The following is a 22,615-nucleotide window of genomic DNA, read 5'->3' as shown; positions in this document are numbered from 1 at the left end:
GTTGAACTTACATAAAGTTATTAGTCAGACACTTCCTATTACCATATGTTTTAGGGATTTTATGGTCAGTTGTGACGTTCGTGAACAGCTGAATATCCCAGGATGCACCCGCAGTGGGATGTATTGTTCAGTTTCCTCTGTTTTTCATAAATTAATCCTGCAGGAAGATCAAATCTAAGCCTGACAGTAGAAAGTCCTAAGCATGCTTCCTCTCCTCCAGCTTAAACCTGACAACTTTAGGCATATCTAAAGTTGCCTAAACTTTAGATAGTTAGACTGTGAATTAAAAATAAAACAACCTTTCTGGATCACAAATACAGAATTTCTTTCTTTATTATTATTTTTTTTAGTGCTGCAGTAAATCCTGCCGGCATGCAGCAGCCACCTTGAGGTTTGTGGGTCAAATCCCAGTCTGCAGTCTGCTCATTATGCACCCTGACTGGATTTGGCTCCACACTGTGCAGAAGCAGATCTGTGAGAGCGAGACTCATGCAGACGTTACCGTTCTCAGCACCTGCATGTCGTTTAGCATGAAACTCAGCCGCACAGCTGAAATTTACTGCAGATTATATCACAGCTGTTGCACTAAAAAGGCATCATGTCCCTCCAGGCTCAGAAATGAGACATAATTAAGCCAGCCTGGTGCCTTTAAGTTGTTCCCATGGTTACAGGGAGAAATTAATGTTGTTTAATGGTTGAAATTATAGAATTTTAGGAAAACAGGTGATTTTTGGGAGAATATTTTACCCACATTTTTGCAGGATTGTTTTAATTCGGACATATAGGAGGTTATCTCAATCATCTCAGTAGCTGCCTTTCTATTAACCATATAATTGACAATAAATTGAAAATACACCAATTTCAAAATGTTTTGGCTCCAAGATGAGTTTTTGTTGTATTGAAATTGGTTTATTTTGCAAAATTGTAATTTTGTGTTTGCATCACACGAGTCACATCTGATCGACAACCAGATGTTGCTACTTGTGGAAACCATGAAGAAGACGGCAGGAAGTGGTTGTAGGATATTTTTTAATGACTTATCGCTTGAACAAAACGATTCATGTTGATTTTTTGTTGCGTTTCTTATTTAATGGAAACACTATAATGGCGAAATATTTTTTCCTTTCAACGTTAGCGGAAAATGTACATATGTAATGGAAATGTAGCTTGCTAAAAGCAACAGTAGCTTTGTTTCTATTCACCATATAATTACGCAATTTGACATTTTGAAACTAAATTTGTTTAATGGACACATCAATTTTGGAAAAAAATAGTTTTTCACTCATGTTTTGGTGCTAGGGTGATGGGGGTTTTTTTCATTGAAATGGTTTATTTTGAAAAACTGCAATTGAAACACCGTTTTTCACAGGGGTCACATGATCAACAACCGGATGTTGCCACTGAACCAAACCACCAAGGATACCATGGCAGGAAGTGGTTGGATGATGATGGTTCTTCATTTGTGATTTTAATTGCGTTTCTTCTTTAATGAAAACACCGCAATTGCGATATCATGTTTTTTCGACATGAGCGGAATATTGACGAAGTTTTGCGCACATTAGTAATGGAAAAGCAGTTGTCTTAAGTCAGAGGCCTGTTCAGTCACGCTGCGGGACTGACTGCTAGCAGATGTCCTTCCTGTCCACAGCATCACCCTCTCCAATAACATATTGAATATTATATTATAGATTGGAGCCACGTGGGGATTTGTGAATGACAATTACCGTGGCGCTCGGTCCGCTCAGGGCAGAACTGCATGTTCCGGGCGGGTTAGGGGAGGGCTCACGGGCTGCCTGACACGCCCTGTCCACTTAGGAGCTCATATTTGTGGAGCTGTCTGAAAATCTCCTGTTGTCTGCGGACAGGCAGGCGGACTGTCGGCCGTTTTCAACGCTGAGAGTTTCCCAGCAGCCCGACCAGAGGCGGCCGGTGGGAGGAGGCAGAGACACCGCAGGAGCAGCCTGATCCGACGCAGCCTGTCCGCTCTCCACAAGAGGAAGGACCCATCAGCACTAACCGATGTCTACGGTAGGATTGGATTTGTTTTCATATTTATTTTTTTTAAGCTGAAAACGGAGCGGGTTTTCAGAGGGTCTGAGGAAGGGAGCAGCGGCGTGTCGTGGCACGCAGCTGCCCGAGCATCATTCACCGCGTTGGGCGGCTGGGTGGCGAGGGAGCAGCCCGGGGTTGAGCATCAACAAACCGCCGCGGAAAACATTAAGACCTCTCGACTTTATTAGTGTGGCTTTTTTTGGTTTTGATTGTAGCTGAAGCGTGGTGGAGGTGTGTTTTGAGGCTGAGCTCAGGTTAGTTGGAGCCGCCTCCGACAGTCGGGGCGGCGGGACAGTTAGAGCCGCAGTCGGCGTGGAGAGCGACCGGCCGCTGTAAGCTAGCTACCGTTACGGCCGCGAAGACAGGAAGTGGCGACGCGGACTTTCAAAATAATATACACATTTTAAGCAAAACTAAACCGGGTGCGTTTTAATCAGCTGAATTTGGGCTTTTTAAACTTTAAGCATACACTAAATTAATCAAATGTTTTATTTAAAGTTTCAGCGGTAATTTTAGATGTTTGAGCAGCTGTATTTTATGTTTTATTTATAGAGTTTTAGACACGTGGAAGCATTTATTTTATATATCTGCTTCTTCAAGTTCAGTTACATTATGTTACACTAGCAACAATATGGTCCTTTTATACTTCATAGTTACCTGAGAATCCACAGTAAAGAGTGAAGGGTTTCAAGTTGTTCACATGAAGATTTAAATTTGATTAACTGTACGTACAATATAAGAAATATATTTAATTGTAATAAATGGCAATTAATACACTGTTTTAAATCATGCTGTCATTGCCACACTTTCTCTGGCATCTTTAGTAACTCAGACGTTCTCTGGTTTTATTTTGAAATTACGTACCGGAAGTGACCCAATCACCCCCGCATGTTTGATGAAAGAAGAGGGTCAGCACGGATTTCTGTGGCTCCAAATGCCTTTAAAATGTGCCCCATCTCCCTAAGCCATAAAAGGTGTTTTTTTAACAGAAATCCCCCTGGCACACAGAGGGAACATCAACAGCAATAGTGCTGCATGTAGATTTTGAAATAATTTGGTGGAAATTTGTATCAAAAATAAGTGAAAATCCTCACAAATGTTCAGTATTGGTCCAGACAGAGCAGCCAAACCTCTGTGTATCTGCTTATCTAACAGCCTTTCTGATACACCACAGCTTCTCCCTTCAGGCTGTGGTGCAGGAGTGTCTTGTCGTTCGGCGTGAGGCAGTACTTGAGACTCCATGACTGCACTTTCATTTAATTTTCAGAAACTAAAAAGCATAAAAGGTCTCCCATACTGATGCAGAGAGAGCTCTAGTTCTCATCAGGGCATGGCCTAAATTTCCCTCCCAGATAAGCTACTTAAACTGTGATCGTATAAAGAAAAAAATCCCTCCATACTTCATCCTTCCTCCTAGAATAACAGACTTAAAAAGGTGCTCATCTGACTTCCTGATTCAAAAGCATGTTTACGAGTTCGTCCTCCCCCGTTAGAACGCCACTGCTTTACACATGAGCTGCTTTTTTTTCCCTTCCTAGCATCTCCAGTTGCAGCATGAATCTTTAAAAGCTTATAAGAGATGTGGTTCAGCTTTTTCCAGCCCTGGTTCTGCTGTGCGTACACTCGTTACAGAGCAGTAGTAATAGTAGTCGTGTTGGTGAGGTGGTGTAATGTGCAGAGTGGAGAACCTGCGGTCAGAAAACGCTTCTTGTGGTTTGGGGTGAGGAGCATTGCAACCAAACAGCCTTTGCAAAGATACAAATCTACTTATTGCAGGTGGAAGTTTGCGGATCATGTTGCAAATAAAAAATTTGATATCATTTAAATGCGGTTTTGGTCATGCATTACCTACAATTCAGTTCAAGGTATCCTGCAAAGTCCGAGGAGTGGTTTGTCTTCCTAAAGTAGGTCTGCAGATGTTGACCCATAAACCACAATGTAAGGATTTTTTGTTTACCAGCCGCTGAATAAAAGGAAGCAGCCATTTTCTATGATTTTTTTTTGGTCTCCAACATTATTTATGTTGCATTTCTAAATTCTTAAATGTCCTTTTGCAATAAAAACCGCATATATTTATCTATAATTTCAACCAAACCCGTCGCAATAAGTAATAAATCAATTAATTGTGTAATAAATTAAAACAAGCTCAATAATTTTCATTTTCTCTTTTTCTGTTTCTACCAAAAACTGGATGATAAAATTCTCCAGTCTGGTGTTTTGCTCTCAACTAGCCCTGTTTTCTGAAGAGCAATTTTTGTTTACAGACTTCATTATTAATTTAATTTGTTGTTTATTTATTTTTGATATTTTGGATACAAAGCTAACATCTACATTTAGAGGGGCTCAGCCAATTAGCACCAAGGAAAATGAATGGCACTCTTTGATTGGCTGCTTTGAAAACTCCAGCCAATAGCGTGTCATGTATCAATGTCTTCATGTATTTCAGCTTCTCAAGCTGCATTTTAAAAATATATATTTTAATGGTGCTGTACGAAACAATCAGTGTATGTTGGCAAATAATCTGGAGTTACGTTCCAGTGGAAAATTCATGAATAGTTTGGAGTCCACCAAATTATTCCTGTAATTCTGAACCTTATTTTACATTTTTGTATATTTTGAGCTGATCTCACTTGGTCCAAATGTCTTAAAATAATGTGAAATTACCCTTAAACACAAAGCTAAATCAGAAGCTAATGTCTTCCTAGTCTTGATTCGTAATGTACAAGCATTACCATTGTGGTGCTACTATTAATAGCACTGAAATATAAGGCAGTCTGGTGGAAAAAAACAAAGCCGGTGTTCCAATATGTTGAAGAAATGTCACTAGAAAACTAATATAGGTCATGAAATCCCCAAAGTGTCTGTATTGAATTCTGTGGCAGTTCCTTTTTTATTTATGATTGCTCAGGATTTAGTGGGAAAACTTTGCTTTCGCTAGCGGCACTGAAACAAAGTCATTAAACGATTTTTCCTCCTGAGATCATTAATATCTGCTCTAAACTTAACAGTAGAGCCAAGCCTGAATTTGACTGGCTGACGCTGAGATAATGCAAAGACGTGAGGCAGCGGAGATGCTGTGAAGTGACTCCGCCTGGGGCAAAAGTGTGGAAAACAACAACAGCATTTCCAGTTAAACCAGCTGACCCAGTACAAAAACACAGTTTAACCCCTAATAGAGAAAATGGACAAAAACAGAAACATAAAGAGCAAAAAGAAGGTGCAATTTAGCAATGCACAATGTGTTAGGGATGGGCAATAAATTGATTTGATCAATTAATAAAATTTTTGGTTTTTGAAGATTTAAATTTTGGGAAATTTTTCTCCTTGAGTTTTCATGCTTCAGTGATGTCAGCACGCCTTAGGCGGCCATCTTGTTTTACAAGTGTGTTTCACAGCTTCTTTATGATGGAATATTACCATTTCTTTTCTTAATCACGAGAATTAAGTCATAATATTACAAGAATACAGTTATACCACAATAGAGTCAAAAATAATACAAGAATAAAGGAGAATTCCAACATGGGGAAAAGGAATTATAAAACAAGGAATGTTAAGAATCTTACAAAGTTGTATTTTGGAATAAATTTTACAGGTATTATTTTTTTAACACAGCAGCATTAAATTATTATCAGTACCAGGACTTTGAAACGATCATCCAAACGACTAAAATGCATTTTGAAGAAAAATTGACATGAATTAATCTGGTAACGCTAGAAGCTTTCTACTCATAAAAAAACAACTTCTTTCTCATAATTAAAATGTTCTTTTAGGTAAAATTGTGTCTTTATTCTCATATTATGACTATTCTTGTAATGAAATAGAAATGATTGAAATATTTCAAAATAGTTTCTGTCATACGTAATTTCCTTTTTAGGAAAGAAAGCGAGCAAAAGAAATCGATTAAAATCTGATCTGGTATGAAAATGTTGCAGGCTGAATAAGAGTTTATTCTGAACTAAAAAGATGTTTGTTTTGTTTTTAAGCTAAATAAAAAAGTAGATATGAATCAGCTGACATCATCTTGATTCCTTATCGACTTCCTTTCTCCAGACTAATAAACATCCTTTTTCCTCTGGTGGATTCGACATTAAATGCCACATCGATGCGTCTATGCAGGGTTATGTAGATCAGTTTTAAGGCTCACTAAATTATAAGGTGCTGATTGTTTAGTAGTATTATTAACAATGTTTATAAGATGGTCTGTTGAGCATATCAGTGCTAAAATGTCAGCTCCAGGTTAGAGCAGAGAAACATAATCTTTGGAAAATACTCAGATTAATGTCTCCCCTTAATATTTCTCATCTAAATTTTTTGTTTGAAATCTGTAAAATAATTTAATGATAATTTAAAAATTTAATCAAAAGACAAAATCCTGATCTATGTTTTGGCGTACTTTTAAGTGTGTCACAAAATTGGAAGAAAGCTGAAAGAAAGCTTTATTTTCTTTTGGTTAAGCCCGCAGTGTCGGACTCTTAAATCTTCAGAGTGTTTTTTACTCGACCCCTTAGATTTTTTACAATTTTTACCTAAAACACTTTTTAAAAAATGTAAGTATGCTAACCGAATTTATGCTAAACAGTTTGAGAAATCTGAAGGAAACTTTTAAAGGTTTTCAGTGACACATTGTGGACTAATTGAAGTAACATGTGTACCACTTCCTTTGAAATTGTATTACAAAAATATGTCAACCGAAGTTGGATAAGAATAAAACTTTGTAAATGTTTGAAGTCAACAAATCGCAGTCCCAACCCATAATTGTTTGCTTTGATGAATGGCAAAGCTCTTTGTCACATCCACGTTTGCATCTTTCTCAGTAACATTAATTTGTCGTTAAGGGTGTTTCTTTGACAACATGATTTTTGGGAGGAGATTCTGAGATCCTGTATTCAAAGAAGCAACTTCAGCTACTTGCAGGAAATCTCTGGAGATTTCAAGCGCCAGGATGTGAGGCTGGAAGCCAAACAAACTGCTTATAAAGAACTCTTGGAATGAATGCTGCCAACCCCACAGGTAGATCCCGACTGAGACCTTTAGGGTATTTTGTTTTCCTTTTCAAACTCAGTGACAATATGTGAGCATTGACTGTTTCTGAAGTGAATCACCTATTGAGCAAGAGTGAAAAACAAGACAACCTCAGCTCCACCCAAAGACTATTTCTGGTTTCTGTGTTGCGCAGTAATGCGACTTAGATGGACATTATGATAGGGTTTGTTTAAGGACTAAAATGACCAAATGGGATTTGTAAAATATATTTGGGATCCAGTTTTAGTCTGACTTATAGAGGTTTTGCAATATCAAGATGATTAGCACAAACTCCCTGAAGTCAACGTCCATCTAACAGCAAAAATACAAAAATCTTACTAAGTATTTTTGTTAAAGTTTCTACTGCAAATATCTCAGTACACTTGAAATGAGACAAAACTAGCTAAATAGTAACATTTTAGCAGGAAATATGAGCTTCTTTACATCAATAAATCTTTAAATGTGACTTGTTATGCAACAGGTTAGAATGGGTCTATGGGATGTACAAAACATTTTTATTACATTCTTGGACAATGAGATTATAGATTATGCAGCTGCAGATCTTTGAAAAGCATAAGTGGAGCCTCGTGCACAATCAATAAGAATGCAGGAAGTTGTTTCTGGATGGTAAGTCAGCAACAAAACACTTGATTTTTCCAGCAGCCATTGCACAGTGCATGCAGCGGTAAAACCAGCTGACCAAATGCACTGGGTTGCTAGATGACGGCCGGGGTTGCTAGGTAACGGTGTAATCCTTGTCAAATGTGACTTAGGAATAAACAGCTTGCATGGGCTTGTGTAGGAGCAGTTGAGACCCAACAGAAATGTGCAAAATGTGAATTATGCACATTTCCCCCTTTAATATAAATGAAGTACTGGCTCCACTGGCAAATTATTTCACAGAGAAAGATGTTACAAGTGAAACGATCTAACACTAGAACTCATATGTTTTAATTTATATTAAGGAAATATTGACTTAAAACAAGATCCAAGTTAGTTTAGTCTCTTTTCAAGTGTAATAAAATAGGTGCACTAACATCTTATTGCACAAGATCAATCGTACTTGGTAAGGTGTTTTTGCAGTGCTGTTTACACACCTCTTCGTATGACGGTCCCTAATTTCACCTTTTGAGAAGAACAAGAATTTACATCAGAGCAATTTACAGTCGAGTGAGTGACTCTACTGACAGGCTACTCTTGTGGTGTTTGCGTCAAGAGACTCTCAACCTGCTTTTTTATGGCAGTAAAAGGGATAAGCCTCTAGGGCTTATTTGGACTGATGGTTGTCTGCAGCGCCATTAGAGCCGTCTGTGGCAGGGTGGCTCGAACTGGCTGTCTGTATCTGAAACTTTTTGGATGAATGCCCAGCATCACTATGTAGGGACATGATGGCCGCCGGCCAAGCTTTGCTTTGCGTAGTTTACCCCTACGCTTTTAGACTTTTGTTTGTGAGCTGCAACACTGTTTCCTCTTAATGATTTAGCTGAGACAAAAACAAGAAAGTGGGAATGTTCAGGGAGTGAAGGCTTCCACAGATTGCCCTGCGGTGAACTGTGAAGCAGGTTGTTACAGTAACAATGCAGGGAGAGTCGGCCCGGTTTATCTCGTGTTTAGTTAGAGCTTTGAGCAAATCTGCAATGGGTGTGTGGCTTTTATGTTTAATTTGTCAGAAAATACTTTCCGCATGAAATCATTTTTCGCTTTGTTTTTCCACGTGCTCTAAAAACATATAGCTTTAACACCAAATATGCCTTAATATACATTAATACGCACAATGGAAACCAAACTGAAAAAGCTAACATCAGCAGTGTTACTTATTTACGCTCTTAGTGGTTCAGCCAGTCAACACCAAGGAAAATCAATGGCGCTCCTCAATTGGCCAGCAAATATCGTGTCATACTATCTAAATGTTGCAACTGAAATGGAGACTTATTGGACCAGGCAACTTGGCCGTTGAGTGTCTGCTGTGATTAGGGCTGAAACAATTAATCGAATTAATCGGGATTAATCAATTATTGAAATAATTGTCAACTAATTTAATAATCGATTAATCGTTAATTGGAGTTTACAGACTCAAAAAGTTATTTTGTTGAGAAAACAACATATTCAGAGCAGTAATTAAGCCAAAATTGTATAAAATATAATACATTTTGCATTTAAGATTAAAACATCTTGGTCTGTAACCCGAAACTTCTCATTTGGCAAAGTTTTAGCTATGGCTTAAGAGGTGAAATGAAATTTGTTTATACAATTTTCACATTTTTATCCGATTAATCAATTAATCTTCAGAATAATCGATTATTAAAATTATTTGTTCAACCCTAATTCTTTCTACATTTTCAGTACTGTTAAGATTCACACATTCATGGCTCAACATATCTTGTGTGAAACTTTTAGGAGTAGTTTCCAGAAGTTATGCCTTTACTGTCACTGGTTTGATCTCGTCTTGAATTCCTGCTCCAATCAGTGAATTTTTCTTTCTGCAAATTGTTAGTCTCATTTTGTGTACTATTGTGTAAACTGAACGGAGGAGGCGTTTGCAAAGCTCATCGGGCATCATTAATCAGAAACCTAGCTGGCATCAGCAGAAGGTGAAGCGTGCAGAGGGCCACATTAATTAGCGTCGTGTGTCCGCTGTAATCCATCTTCGAACCGGATACCTGATTAAATCGCTCCGACACAGATCTTGGTTTTCGTGCAAGCGAGCTGTGCGTCATTCCAAACAAGATGGTATCGAACTATATCTGGGTAACTGGGCTTCACGCTTACTGATGCGGATTCTAAATGTACATGCAGAAAACTGGGGTGAAAGCAGCATTAAGCACAACCAGGAAGAAGTTTTAAAAAAATGTTAGTTTATAGTTTTCCTGCTCTGAGAGAGTACTAAATGTGTTGCTTTCAAGTGTTTTCAGTTCCTGGGAATGAATATGGATGAATTTTGGAACAGCACTGTTAAGGACATGGTTACTCATATTCAAATCCTGGCTTTGAGTAGGCCACTTCAAATCATTTTGTTGAGCCATCACAATCTGATGGCTGGATTTTCTTTTCCAGAAACCTCCACCATGATAATTGACTGATTTATTTCATGTTCTTTATCTGAAATGATATGTTCAGAGTACGGCTGAAATGATTAATCAAATTAATCATCAAGTAATTCAGTAATCGATTAATCGTTAACTGCTAAAAAAAAAAAAGACCATTAGGACTGAAGTTTGACACCCCTGATGTAGATGAACCTGAGAGAGAGGCTGACCTCCTTCCCACCGCGATCCTCTGACTGCCCGTCTAAAGAAGAGTCAGGTTTGTTACTTGAAGGCATCGCAGCCTGATCTTCCCATGATGACAACACTGGCCAGTTCACGACCTCTCGTCCCCCCCACTGCGGGTCTCAGGGTACGGTTACCGGTCTGGCTCCGGCCCAGACGTAAACAGACACCCGGGGCACAGTGATGCACTGTCGCGCCAAAGCATCTGGTGTAATTACAGAATCCCTTCACCGCCAGAGAGACAATGGCAGAGATGTGAGTGGACACACAGGAACATAAGCTCACAGTTTCCTGATACCTGGTCTGTGACGGGCTGAAATACAGATTAAATTAAAGGGATAACGCCTAAATCCTTAAAGCCGGGAGCAGATATAATGAATTTTAATTAGATTAGCTTTTGGCTGCCTCAGGAAAAGATCAGAGGCTTGCTGTTGTTGTAAACTAATGTGGATCTTTGAAGGCCAACACCGATTTCTGGGTCTGCCTGAAATCTGACCTTCCAGATGTAAATGGGATGTTTACAGAAGGCTTTGAGACGACAGGTGTTACTTTTTTGTGTTATAGGACAAACTAATTTTAGTAAATTTACTTTTAAGCAAACAAATTGTCTGTAAAAGTTGCTTTGGTTTCTTTTACTGGTTTTGGTTTTATATTTTAGAGAAAATGAAGGGATGCCAAGATTATCCCTCAGTTTTAAGCATCAAGTTTTCACCTATGAGGCGTTTAACACTAGTCCTCTTAAATCAGTTGATGTCAGTCCATCCATGGAGGCATTCATTCATTCAACCATTCATCCCTCTATCAATTTAATAATTCATCTGTATGTCCATTCATTCTTCTGTCATCTGTCTGTCTGTCAAGTCATCATCCATCCATTCTTCCAATTATCTATTGGAAGAATAGAAGTATTCTTCCAAGTATCTTAGAAGAATACTTCTATTCTTCTAAGATAGAAGAATAGAACCCAAACATGGGTGGATGTTTGTCCATTCACCCACCCGTCTGTCAAGCCATCCATCCATCCGTCTGACTTTCCATTTGGTGTCTATCTTAGATTTTTGAAGCAATGTACAAAAATCCATCCAACTTTTAGATCTGATGATTTTGACCAACATGACAAAACGTTTGGACACCTGTTCTTTAGATCGAGTAGAGAATCATAAATGAATGGAGTTCCTCTCTTTTAGACCTTCATTTGTGAAATTAATTATATTTCCTTCCTCTTCACTTATATCTGATGCTGTGTTGGTCAGTATTTTGATGAGACAAGGCATTTCCACTGGAGGAAAACCAGTGTTTACCGAGCTTCCAATGTTTTATTCCTCTGATGGCATGCTGGTATTTAGGAAAAGCGGCCTTGCTTTTCCTTTGCGTCGCTTGGTGCTGACATTGAAGTTGACTAATGCAGCTTTAATTATTGGCTGCATTTTTGTTTTCCTCGCCCTCCCTCCTCTGCTGTCTGTGCCAGCCTTTTGTGCCGCTTTCTGAAGGCCAGTATGCAGCTGTAGACTGTTTTTCTTCTTGCCCGGGTCTCCAGCAGCATTCGGCTGCTGACCTACTAATGGAGGACTTGTGTGAGGAACGTCCAGGGGACGAGACTGCAGAGTCGGGCCTTAAAACAACCCGCCTGAGACGAACAGCATGTTCTCTCTTCAAAAAAACCCGAGCAGACAGAAAGGAAACATGAAATTAGGGCCGGGGCTCCAGCTGCATTGTCTCCGGACAAAAGTAAACCTCAGTTGCCCGCTGGTGTTGCTGTTCCTCAAGCAGCTCCTAGCTTTACTCCAGTTCTGACCCTCAATGACTTTTGATGTGAATTGGTAGAAATAGGTCTCAAAACACAAAAGAGATCCCCTGAAGCTCTTGGTACTTATTACTGCTGCCCACTAATTGGATTTTTCCATTTCAAGTCAGTGTATGAACACTAAAAAAACAGAAATCTGGGACGAAGCAGGATGAATATTGTGTTTTAAAAGCCAGACTATCTTTAATGTAAAGCACTTTGAAATGCCTTGCTGCTGAAATGTGCTATACAAATAAAATTTGATTTGATTTGATTAATGGCATTAAAGAAACTAATATAAGTAAGTTATATAGTAGATGCTTTTTTCAGCCATTTTTGTCATTAGGATAAAACCTTTTCGCATAGCATTTTGATTTGGGTGGACGGTTCATAAATCTGTGACCATCATCCAGAGTCCTGTGTTGAGATTGTCATTGAAGAAGGTTAATTTTGTGTCTAATGTAACGATTTTTATTGATTAATCTATTCATTATTTTTGACGATTAATCGAATATTCTAACAATTAATTGGCTATTCTGACGGTTAATCGGATAAAAAAAGTGCCGCCTTTTGCAGATTTTTTATTTAAACCTTTTTTATACATTAACAATACATTTATGATCAACAATACAAATGGATCCCTTCCCATCGTTGTTGGTCACGTTTTCTTTAGTAATTCCTCTTAATTTAGATGATTATCTCCAAAGTTAACATGATCATGGCATGTTGTGCTGTATTTCCACTTTTGAAGAGACGCACTAAAACAAAGAAACAAGAAATCATAGTTTACTAATCAAAAGATCAAGTAAAAAAATGTGAAGTATTTATTTAACAGGAATATGCTGATGAATGTTTTTTTTGTTTTTTTTTATGCTTCTTGACCAATAGGTGTGGACGCAGCTTTCTGACCAATGTTTCACTTTTTGGGAGTAAAGTGTTATTTCTCTTTAGTAAATCTCACGTGTGTGTGTCCATTCCAACACATCTCCAGCAGCAGGAATCTCCTCTGTCAGGCGTTAATCCAGAGTGACATGGCTCTGTGCTTTGTGTCTGCAGGGAATCTGTGTTGAACAAAGCAGGAATGTCGGCGGCCTCAGCAGAAGACCTTAACTGTGACATTTTTTCATTTAATTTGTGCAACCATTTCAGTAAATCTAGATTATTATCCCCCGCCTGTCTGGAAACTGTAGATTCAGGAAACTCTGATCACACCGTTTGTATGTACAGGCAGCATAATGCAAAACAGGAATCTGATACTTTAGAGAAACTTATTAAGCAAAATGATGTCCTGCATTTACATATTATTTATGGATATTACAAGCTTTCCAGATGCAACCTAATCTGTTTAATCAGGGACCTTCAGGTATAAAGAGCATGGCTATTTCCTGAAATGCTGCTCAGACAGGAAGAAGTCATCACTTCATATCAGTCACGATTAACTCTTATTTTCTGGATGGTTTTTTTTCTTTATCATCACGCATTGTTGCACAACATTTAAACATTTAATCCAGCTGTGATGTGGACCAAAAAAACAAACTCTGGTCTGTCTGCAAACCTCTGTCTCTTTGTTTGAAGTGAACTCTGGTTCAGTTTGAATACATATGTGAACGCCAAGCACATCCAAAAGCAGGAAGCGGACTAAGGAAGTTGTGCTCAGTGTCGTCTGAGTTTTTCGTGTTTCCTTCAGTGGTTCTTGGTGCAGCACCCCCACAGGCCTGGAAGGGAACAGGTTTTTCAAATAGTTTGGGTCAGTTGACAGTGCAGTATGAAAGAGAACCACAACAGCTGAAAAAAAAGTAACAAATGTTACAATTTTAGTCCCAAATCTGACTGAGTCTACCAGAATATCAGGCGTGAAAACGAACTACAAGAAGCTAGGAGTCCGTTCAAGAGGCCAAATGTATTATAGACAGTGGTGAGCACCGGTAGCTAAAAGGTTAGTTGAACTGGACTTAAAGCACTAATCATAAGCAATTATTACACTACTGCTAAAGCGCCAATTTGAGTTCAAATTAAATCAACAATTCAGCACCAAATTAATTTTAAACTTATAAATTTAATGTTCTATAATGCCTTTCGATACCAATATTATTATATTTTTATGTTTTGTTCTTCACTTCACTGCACACTGTTGTTTGAAATAAAGTTTCAAAATAAGAGCAACAAAAATAAAAACTTCTTTCAAGTGAAAGTTTACCAAACGGCCAAGTAAATTAACACTTTAGGATTTATCTGTAAAAACTAATTTAGGTGAAGCTAACATTTTTTAAGTTGGCTAAAGCACAAAACAAAAAATATTGCACACACTGCTTTAGTTTCAATAACTTGTGCAGTTCTATAAATTAACTTGCCTCACTAGAAATCATTTTGGTGTTCTTAACTGACCTGAAACAGGAAAAGGTTTTACTTATTCCTCCGATAGCGGGGGAAAATAAAAAGTCACGCGTGTTTTTAACCGGTGTATGTAAACATCTGGTTTCAGAGGCTGCTGACTTCTGCCCTCCTTGCTTGAGTGGTAGTGAAGAAATGAGACGAACCAGAGGCCGGAAGCTGTCATCGACACTCTGAGGGGGGTCATGATGCATTGGTGCATCGTTGTCGTGGTTACACACAAATAAGCAGCAACACTGGGCGTGCGGTTGGGAGCTGCGAACCCACATGTTGACACAAGGCTTTGATCAGAGTGCTGGATGTCGATCTGAGTCACACAGAAACGCGCCGCTCCAGCCTCATGACGGTGACTTCAGTTGCTGTCGGTTACCGTTCAGGAGCCATGAGGACAAAGTCAAATGCATTTTGCTTGGTTGGAGCATAAAAAGCAATAAAATGAGCAGTAATTCTGCTTTCTTGCATGTAAATCCGCACATGATGCATGTTATAAAAGATAAGCTTTAACTTTTTTACAACTCAGAAAGAGGATTGTTTTCAGCTTCACTTTCTCTGCCAGTAACCATCAAATTATATTTTAGACCATTGATAATAAAGTTATCGCTGCACATTTACATGAACGTTCCTGCCTACAAAGTCCTGCCGTGATAAAGTTGCCACGAATTTGTTCATTCCCTGAATGGCTTTAAAAAGCCGTCATGGCTGTCAGACATACCAGGAAATTTTGAGATTAATCCAAAAAAATTCTAGAAAAAAACCCTCAAATTTCATAATTTAAAAAGTGAAGAAATCAATAGAAAAAATCTTAGGAATTTTGAAATTAATGCCAGAAATTTAAGAATAAAAAGTTGCAAATTCAGAGTTTCAAAAGTTCTTTTTGAACATGTCAGAACTTTTTTCTAGAAATTTTTTGACTTTTCAAATTCAGAAATTAAAAGAAATTCTTGCAAATTTCTGAGATCTTTTGGTGGAAATTTACTTTTTTTCTATCTTCAGTGGCCCTAATACACCATCATACACTTTTAAGAACAAACTGTTTTTAATTTATTTTTTTAATGAGTCACCTCTTTGAATTTTGATATCAGACAAAGATAACCTGAGTAATTACTTATTTTGACTTGCTTTTTTAAAATTCAGTCACGTTACAAAGTTTAAGGACATTCAAAAGCATTTTATTTGGGTTTTCTTTGGCTAGGCCACTCCAAAATCTTCATTTTGCTCTTGTTTAGCCATTCCGAAGTGAACTTGGTGATGTTTAGGATTCATTCACACCATCATTGTTTTGTTTTCCAGTTTGTTTGCCTAGAAAGCTTGGTTCGTTTGGGTAGGTGTGAATGTGCAATTGGACCATAAAAGTGAACATTTTGGAGTCTGAATCAGTTCATGAATCAGTTCGTGAATCTGTCGTAAATAAATGTTTGTAATTCAGTTTTTCTGCTGAAATGGAAACAATCCAAGTCTGTTTTTATTCACAGTGAGTTTGAAGACCAGGAGGCGAAGTCCAGATCGCTCTCTGTTTGTGTTGGTAGTTTCTGTGAGTCAGACGTCCGTTTGCATCTCAGTTAAGATTGTTATGACTAAAACTGGCCTTCCTGCTAATAGAGCTGCAGCTATGTAAACTAAATGAAGCAAGAATAACTGAGTCAACACTGTTGTGATAAACTCTGCTGCAGGAGCCGAGACCTTCTGACGGGTTTGGTGACGCCTGCTGACCTGCTCCTGGAAACTGTTGCTTGTAACAAAATGTTCAGATGGTTGTTAGAATAATGATTTTGTTTTTTTAAATACAAGAAATAAAGAAAGTTTTGTTTAATTATAGTTTCTGAGTTTTAAACCATAATACATCAATTAAAAGTGGATTTGGGCACCAATGTGTACCTTAGAGAAGCTGGTCACGATAACAAATTTTGATGGACGATAAATTGTCCCAGACAATATTGCCATAAACGATAATATTGTTGTTCTGAGACAATTTTCAAGCAATATAATGGTAATTGCATAATAATAATAACGCAATAGGAAGATATTTTAAATACCCAAAATAAATAAACAAAATAACAGAAACAAGGACAACTAAACCTATGTGTTGAACAATGTTTTGAAATGATTCGTCACAGTCTCATCATTTCTAGGTCACAGAAACGTGGCGTTTCGACAAGGGTGTGTAAACTTAGTTCCTTTTTTACATCCACTGTAGCATCTATTCACAAAGACACAGCCTGAAAACCAAACTGAAAACTTTTTATCCTCCAGTTTTTTGTAAAAAAAAAAAAAAAAACCCAAAATTAAAAAGAACAGTAAGTTATGCAAATTAATTATTTATTTCATTTTAATTTATCATGAGATTAATTGATTTATTACTTATTGGCCTACTTTAGAATATAAGTTAATGAGTAGACCTGGTCCTAGTTGCCATGACGACAGAAGGAAACCCGCACCTACTATTTTTGAAAGTAGATTTTAATTTAAAAGTTGTCGTTTTGTTCCAAATTGTTCCTGAATTGTGGTCGAGGGGCCGCACAAGATCAGTCCTCAAATGGCCCCCGGCCCCCACTTTGAACACCCTTTCTCAAAATGTTTAAAGGAACATTCATATTTAACTCTGTCGTCGTTCTGCCTCTGCAGGAGTTTTCAGAAGGCCAAGACCTCGACAGACAGGAAGAAGAAGAAGAAGAGCAGCAGACGTCAGAATCTCAGATCAGACTGATAAACGACGGAATGGCGTCCATACCGGAGTACTACGCCGGGAAGAGTGTTTTGATCACGGGAGCCACCGGCTTCATGGGGAAGGTGCTGGTGGAAAAGCTGCTGCGGAGCTGCCCTGACGTCAAAGCCCTCTACATCCTGGTCAGACCCAAAGCCGGCCAGTCTATGAAGCAGCGGGTCAGCGACATGATGAAGTGCAAGGTAACCGAGTCATTAGACACAGCAGCGTTTGGGTCAGTGCTGACGTCTCTTTTCACCGTCGCTGCTAACCAGCCACAGCTGGATCTTCCTAAACTTTAATATCAACCCTGATGTCTGGGAGTCTTAGTTTGAGCTTCTCAGTTTCTTTTTGGCGTTCGGTTTTACAGAGATTGATTTTTGGATTCAGTGCTCGAAGCTTATTCCATTATTTTTTTATTTCCTAAACAACTAAAATCATAGAACAATAAACTGTTAAGTTTTCTCTTTTCTGGTAAGCTGCAGTTTTGGTTTGCTAAAGATCTTTAAAGGGATCATAATTTTTCAGCATAATAGGAGGTAAGGAGGAATGTTTAGAGCATTAGCTTGGTGACCTAACAAACCGGCACCTTGTCCTGAAAAGTAAAAGCAAAAACTGGGCTTAAAAATAATTTAAAAAAGTAAAACGTTGAGCAGCATTCAGGAAACATTGCAACTTCTGCTCAGCATTCTTACTCTAATGCACAGGAACTCCAATTGTCCCATTCCTCTCATAAACTGCTCAACAGGGATTGTCTTATGCTAGTGGGCAAATTAGACTGTGTAAAATATAGCAATAATGAATGGAAACAGGTAAATATCTCACTCACTGCACTGCAGTAACATACTGTTACTGTTATTCCAAGAATAATGACAATGTCACACCAATTAGTTTCCATAAATCCTTCTGCAGTTCATTTTCTCTCAATATTTTCTTTGGCTTTAGTCCAATGCTACTCACACAAGATACTACATTACTGTCATTTAATTGGCTCAGGCACAAAGAAAATAGTCGTAGCTGCTGCTAATGATCGGTGTCAAACATGCAGGAGAAACGTTTGAAGAGTTCAGTACGAATATCTGGCTGTTGACTTTGCTAACAGTTATTATGCTAGCATATCCTGCTTTTGTGTCTTCAGCCATCAGTTTTGGATTGTTTCTTCGCCTAAAGCAAAGTTTCTAATTACTTCATAATTCTGGTGGGAAAGTGAGATAAGCAGGCAGATGTTTACACGCTCAACTAATTTACATTCAGGAAACTGCCTCACCTTTCTGGGATGTTTTGGGAAAGTAGAAGTGCTCACTCATGTAGGGTTATCATAAAAAAATGTCTTAATATGACAACAATTTTGATTTGCTGTTATGATAATTTGTAAATAAAAAAACCTAATGTGATCCGAAATGTTCCTTGAGAGCATAAATAAATATCAGTGGATTCAAAAATATGGTTAAATGCATTTACTATGTGCAGTTTAATGACACGAATCAAATTTTTGACAGTTTTAAATCATCGTCTTTATTGTTACCACAATAATACCACAAAATATCGCGACAAGATACTAAGTCCACATCGCCTACCCGTACACTAAAGCACTTTTTGTGCCAAAAAACACATTTTAAAGTCACTTATCTGTGTTTAAAAACGGCAACGGCGTATTAAGGCTGTTGTAGATTTAAAAAGGAGTAAATGTTTGCCCAAAAAATTTCTACTTTTGAGAATAATCTCAGAAATCTTCTAGAAAAAATTTAATTTTCATTATATGAAACTCAGAAGTTTCAACGGTTTTTTCTACAACATTTTCAACTTTGCAAACTTAAAAAACTGTCTTGTTTTTTTTTCTAGAAAATTTCTGAAATATCAAAATTTCAGATTTTCTTTTCTTGCAAATGCACTCCTTTTTTTCTATCTTCAATTACCTTAACCAAAAAAAATAGAAGCAGTTTAAAGGCTATTTTAGGTTTTGCTATTTAAACCTTCAACTCACCTATCAGATTTAGACAATCCTTATTCAAATTTGCTCTCAATCTGCTGATCAAAGGCAGAGCATCTGAATGTTTGCATAGCAACAGAAATTTGCCTACATATTCCTGCAGCAGCTTTGGTAGACACGGTGAATGAAGCTCAATGAGCCCAGAAGAGTCCAAAAGTTCATATTTGAGCTTGAGCAGAACTAGATCACGACTACTAAAAAAGGGTTAACCAAACCGGGACTGATTGAAACAACAGAAGCAGTAGAGGAACAGCATTTGAAACGAGTAAAGATGGTAGCAGAGGAAGGTAGATGCAGCTCCAAACAGCTGCCATCAGCTCCATCAGGCTGGGCAGCAAAGCATGACTCAGCAAAAACCTCCAAACTCCGCTGGACGTAATGAGGAGCGAAGGATTGACGGTGTGTGTGTACTGACGTGCTCACAAACAGCTGCTGCACACTCAGACTGCTGCTGGCCTCAAACTGTCAGCGCACCTAAGAAAACGACACATTCTCTTTAATCCTCTTTGTCTCCCTCTGATAGCATCTGTTTTTACTACTCTCATTGGGATTAGACCTCGCTCCTGCTGCTGCTGCTGCATTCATTACTCTGCTCACCGCTGCACCAGCAGCAGGGCGGCGCTTTGAGAATTTGCTCTTAATTTAGCTAAAAACGTGGCTTTTCTGCTGCTTTTCATGATGAACACAAATCTTTTAGTGGTTAAATTAAAAATCTTACGAATGTAGCCATTTTTACAATCCGATTAATCGGTTAATCACATGAATAATTGATTACTAAGATGATGATTATTTGTGGTGCTAGTGTTTGAATATATTTTTTTATAGTTGGGAATTTTTACATGTAGTTTTAAAACTGTTTCAGCTGAGAAATTAGGTGTATAAACTCTCTAAATGCATTTAAGAGACTAACTGAAAAGCAGGAGACCAAACACAGAACCTTGAGTTACTCCAAAGTTAGAATAGTTTAAATCTGTACACCTGCAAGGTCCAATTTTTATTTGGCTGGTTATTATTTTTGCATTTTTAAGTCAACGTGGAAAAATTGAGACAGAAAAGGCTGGAAAATGATTTTTCCAATAAAGAGTTTGAAATCACCCACTTTGAACAGAAGCATAAATAATAGTTTAGCACAATAGTTTCCAAACTTTTCATCTTCTGACACCGACCCTTAGTTGAAGTATTTTTACTGGGTGAGAAAAGAATTATTAGAATAGCAACACAATGTTCACACATGACCAGTATGTCCACCAGTATGTTTAACAATGACACAATAACGAACATTTACATGTAAATACATAAGATTATAGCCAGGTGACTAATTTCTATCTTTAGACCCATCGGAAGGCTGTTGGGGAAAAATTATTTCCAATCAATCAGGTTTATTCGTATGTTGTGCATAATGCAGAGAGCTTGCAAGACAATCAACAATGAAGCAGTTTAATGAAAAGCTCTACCAGTCAACACATGGGTTTTATACTTCCAGCCTTGTGTGTGAAACACAAACAGGTTCTTTTGGTGAGTTCATTTGTGGTCATCATGAAAAGAAGCAGGTTCTCTGCATGACCAGCAGAGAATAATTTTCCCACCACAGCAGGAAAATAAATATGGCCATAAAAATAAAACTGCGAAAAAGAAATGCATAGAACAGACTTTAAATGTACACAATTTAAGATTAATGTTGACATTTTTGGCTTTCTAAGAGCCAGTTTTTAAGATGTTTACAGGATCTAGAGACCCCAAAGTTGAATCGGTGACCCAAAGTAGCTTAACTACTGGTTTATCATTTTATTCTGGAGTACAAAAAAGTTAGCACTCTCGTTACTTGGAGGACTTTTAAAGATCTAAAATCAGTTTATTTTTGTCTTTTGAGTTTATTTCTGCTTTATTGCTACATCTCACCAGTCTTTTGTGTAAAAATCCAGGCTTCCTCAGACTCCCTCTGCATTCAGAAGAACTGATATCATTAAATTTCCATGAAGGATCCTCAGGTACTAATTTGTATTCAAGCGAGTCCTCTGGTCAGTATTATTCTTTTCCGAATGGGGATAATTCATGAGGGAGGACTGTGGTATTGTGTCTCAAGTGGCCTCTCATCCTTCAAGCCAGGCCAGTGTCTTCCTTACAACCTGTTGCTAGGTAACAACCCGGAGATCTGTCCCGCGGCGCTTTTTCAAACGATGCAATGAGGGGTTGCTGCCCCCGGCAGGAAAAGGACAAACCGATACGAATCTCGTTGTGTCTGCTCCAACTTTGACATTTAGACTGTTTTTTTTTTTTGTTTTTTTTGTTGGTTTTTTCCGCAGCAGCCAGGTCAGTTTGATCCAGTAGAAAATGTTTGGCTGTAAGAACTGTCGGCCCAAAGAGGTGGGAAGGGGAATGTTTTTGGTAGGAACAAGGATCTTTTGGAATGCAGCCCACAGAGGAGGATTCTGCAAATAGTAGATGAATATTTTCCTTTTTCTTTGGATCACTATGCTGGTTAACGCGCTCTACCAGTGGATAATGAGCATTATTACTGAGTATATTGACGAATAGTTCACTTTTGATAAGTCACGCTTATTTGTATGGCACAATGAAGCAGCAAGGAAGCTTAAAGTAACAGTATCCAATTACTAAACGAGCTTTAAACATCATATTTTGGTCAATGTTCCATTTATTATTAACTTCAGTGTTTCAGATTTGCGATGCGTAAAAACTGAATACTTCTTCTCCATGTTTGGTTCTGGTTCTGAATACAGAGCAGACCAGAACCAGAAGACCTCAGATGTCTGGAAGGTTGATACAGCAATGTATTTTGATACTAAGTGATTTATAAACCAATTTTAAAGTCTATTCTCTGAGCTACAGTGTAAGGACTTTAGAAATGGAGTCATGTTCTTTATCTTCCTGGTTTTAGTCAGAACGCCAGCAGCAGCGTTCAGGGTTTTATTGATTTTTTTTTTTTTTTTTTTTTTAGGCAAACACATGGATGAGTTTCTCTATATTTTACCTAAATATTGGTCTTTTAATCCTAAAAATGCTCGTCGGGTGACAGAAGTCCGACTTTGTAACTGTCCATTTGTCTTTGGAGATTCAGACTCAGATTTCAGGCCTGATCAATAGTTTCTAGCTGTAAAAACTGAAACTCTCGATCGTTCTTTTGGTCCAAAGAGGAATAATCAGTTGGAGGAAGTTATGGCACATTTCTCCTCTCTGCTATCGGTGAAGACGGACACTTTTTTTCTCTGCTGCCTTCCCTTCTTCCCCACCTTCGCTTGCTGTTTCTGTCCTGTTTTTTTGGTTCTCTCTTTGCACATCCTCTGAATCTACAAATTATGGATCTGGATAACTGGTCTCTCAATACACAGGAGAGCCCAAATAAATCATCATGGACTTATTTGGACTCATGATAACAGGACTTCTGCTGT

General features: G+C 38.1%; 1 protein-coding gene across 1 annotated transcript in view; it reads left to right on the top strand.

Moving 5' to 3' along the window:
- The first annotated feature begins 1,784 nt into the window (after positions 1-1,784).
- The window catches only part of LOC102229254 (fatty acyl-CoA reductase 1-like), a 46,880-nt gene continuing 26,049 nt past the window's right edge, over positions 1,785-22,615 (top strand). The window contains exons 1-2 of the mRNA XM_005806895.3: positions 1,785-2,028; positions 17,140-17,421. Coding sequence (XP_005806952.1) covers positions 2,020-2,028; positions 17,140-17,421 — 291 coding nt within the window. The 5' untranslated portion in view covers positions 1,785-2,019. The remainder of the gene's footprint in view (positions 2,029-17,139; positions 17,422-22,615) is intronic.

The sequence above is a fragment of the Xiphophorus maculatus genome, chromosome 17 (assembly GCF_002775205.1).
Source record: "Xiphophorus maculatus strain JP 163 A chromosome 17, X_maculatus-5.0-male, whole genome shotgun sequence".
NCBI classification, from domain to species: domain Eukaryota; kingdom Metazoa; phylum Chordata; class Actinopteri; order Cyprinodontiformes; family Poeciliidae; genus Xiphophorus; species Xiphophorus maculatus.
This window is presented reverse-complemented; position numbering and strand designations above follow the sequence as displayed.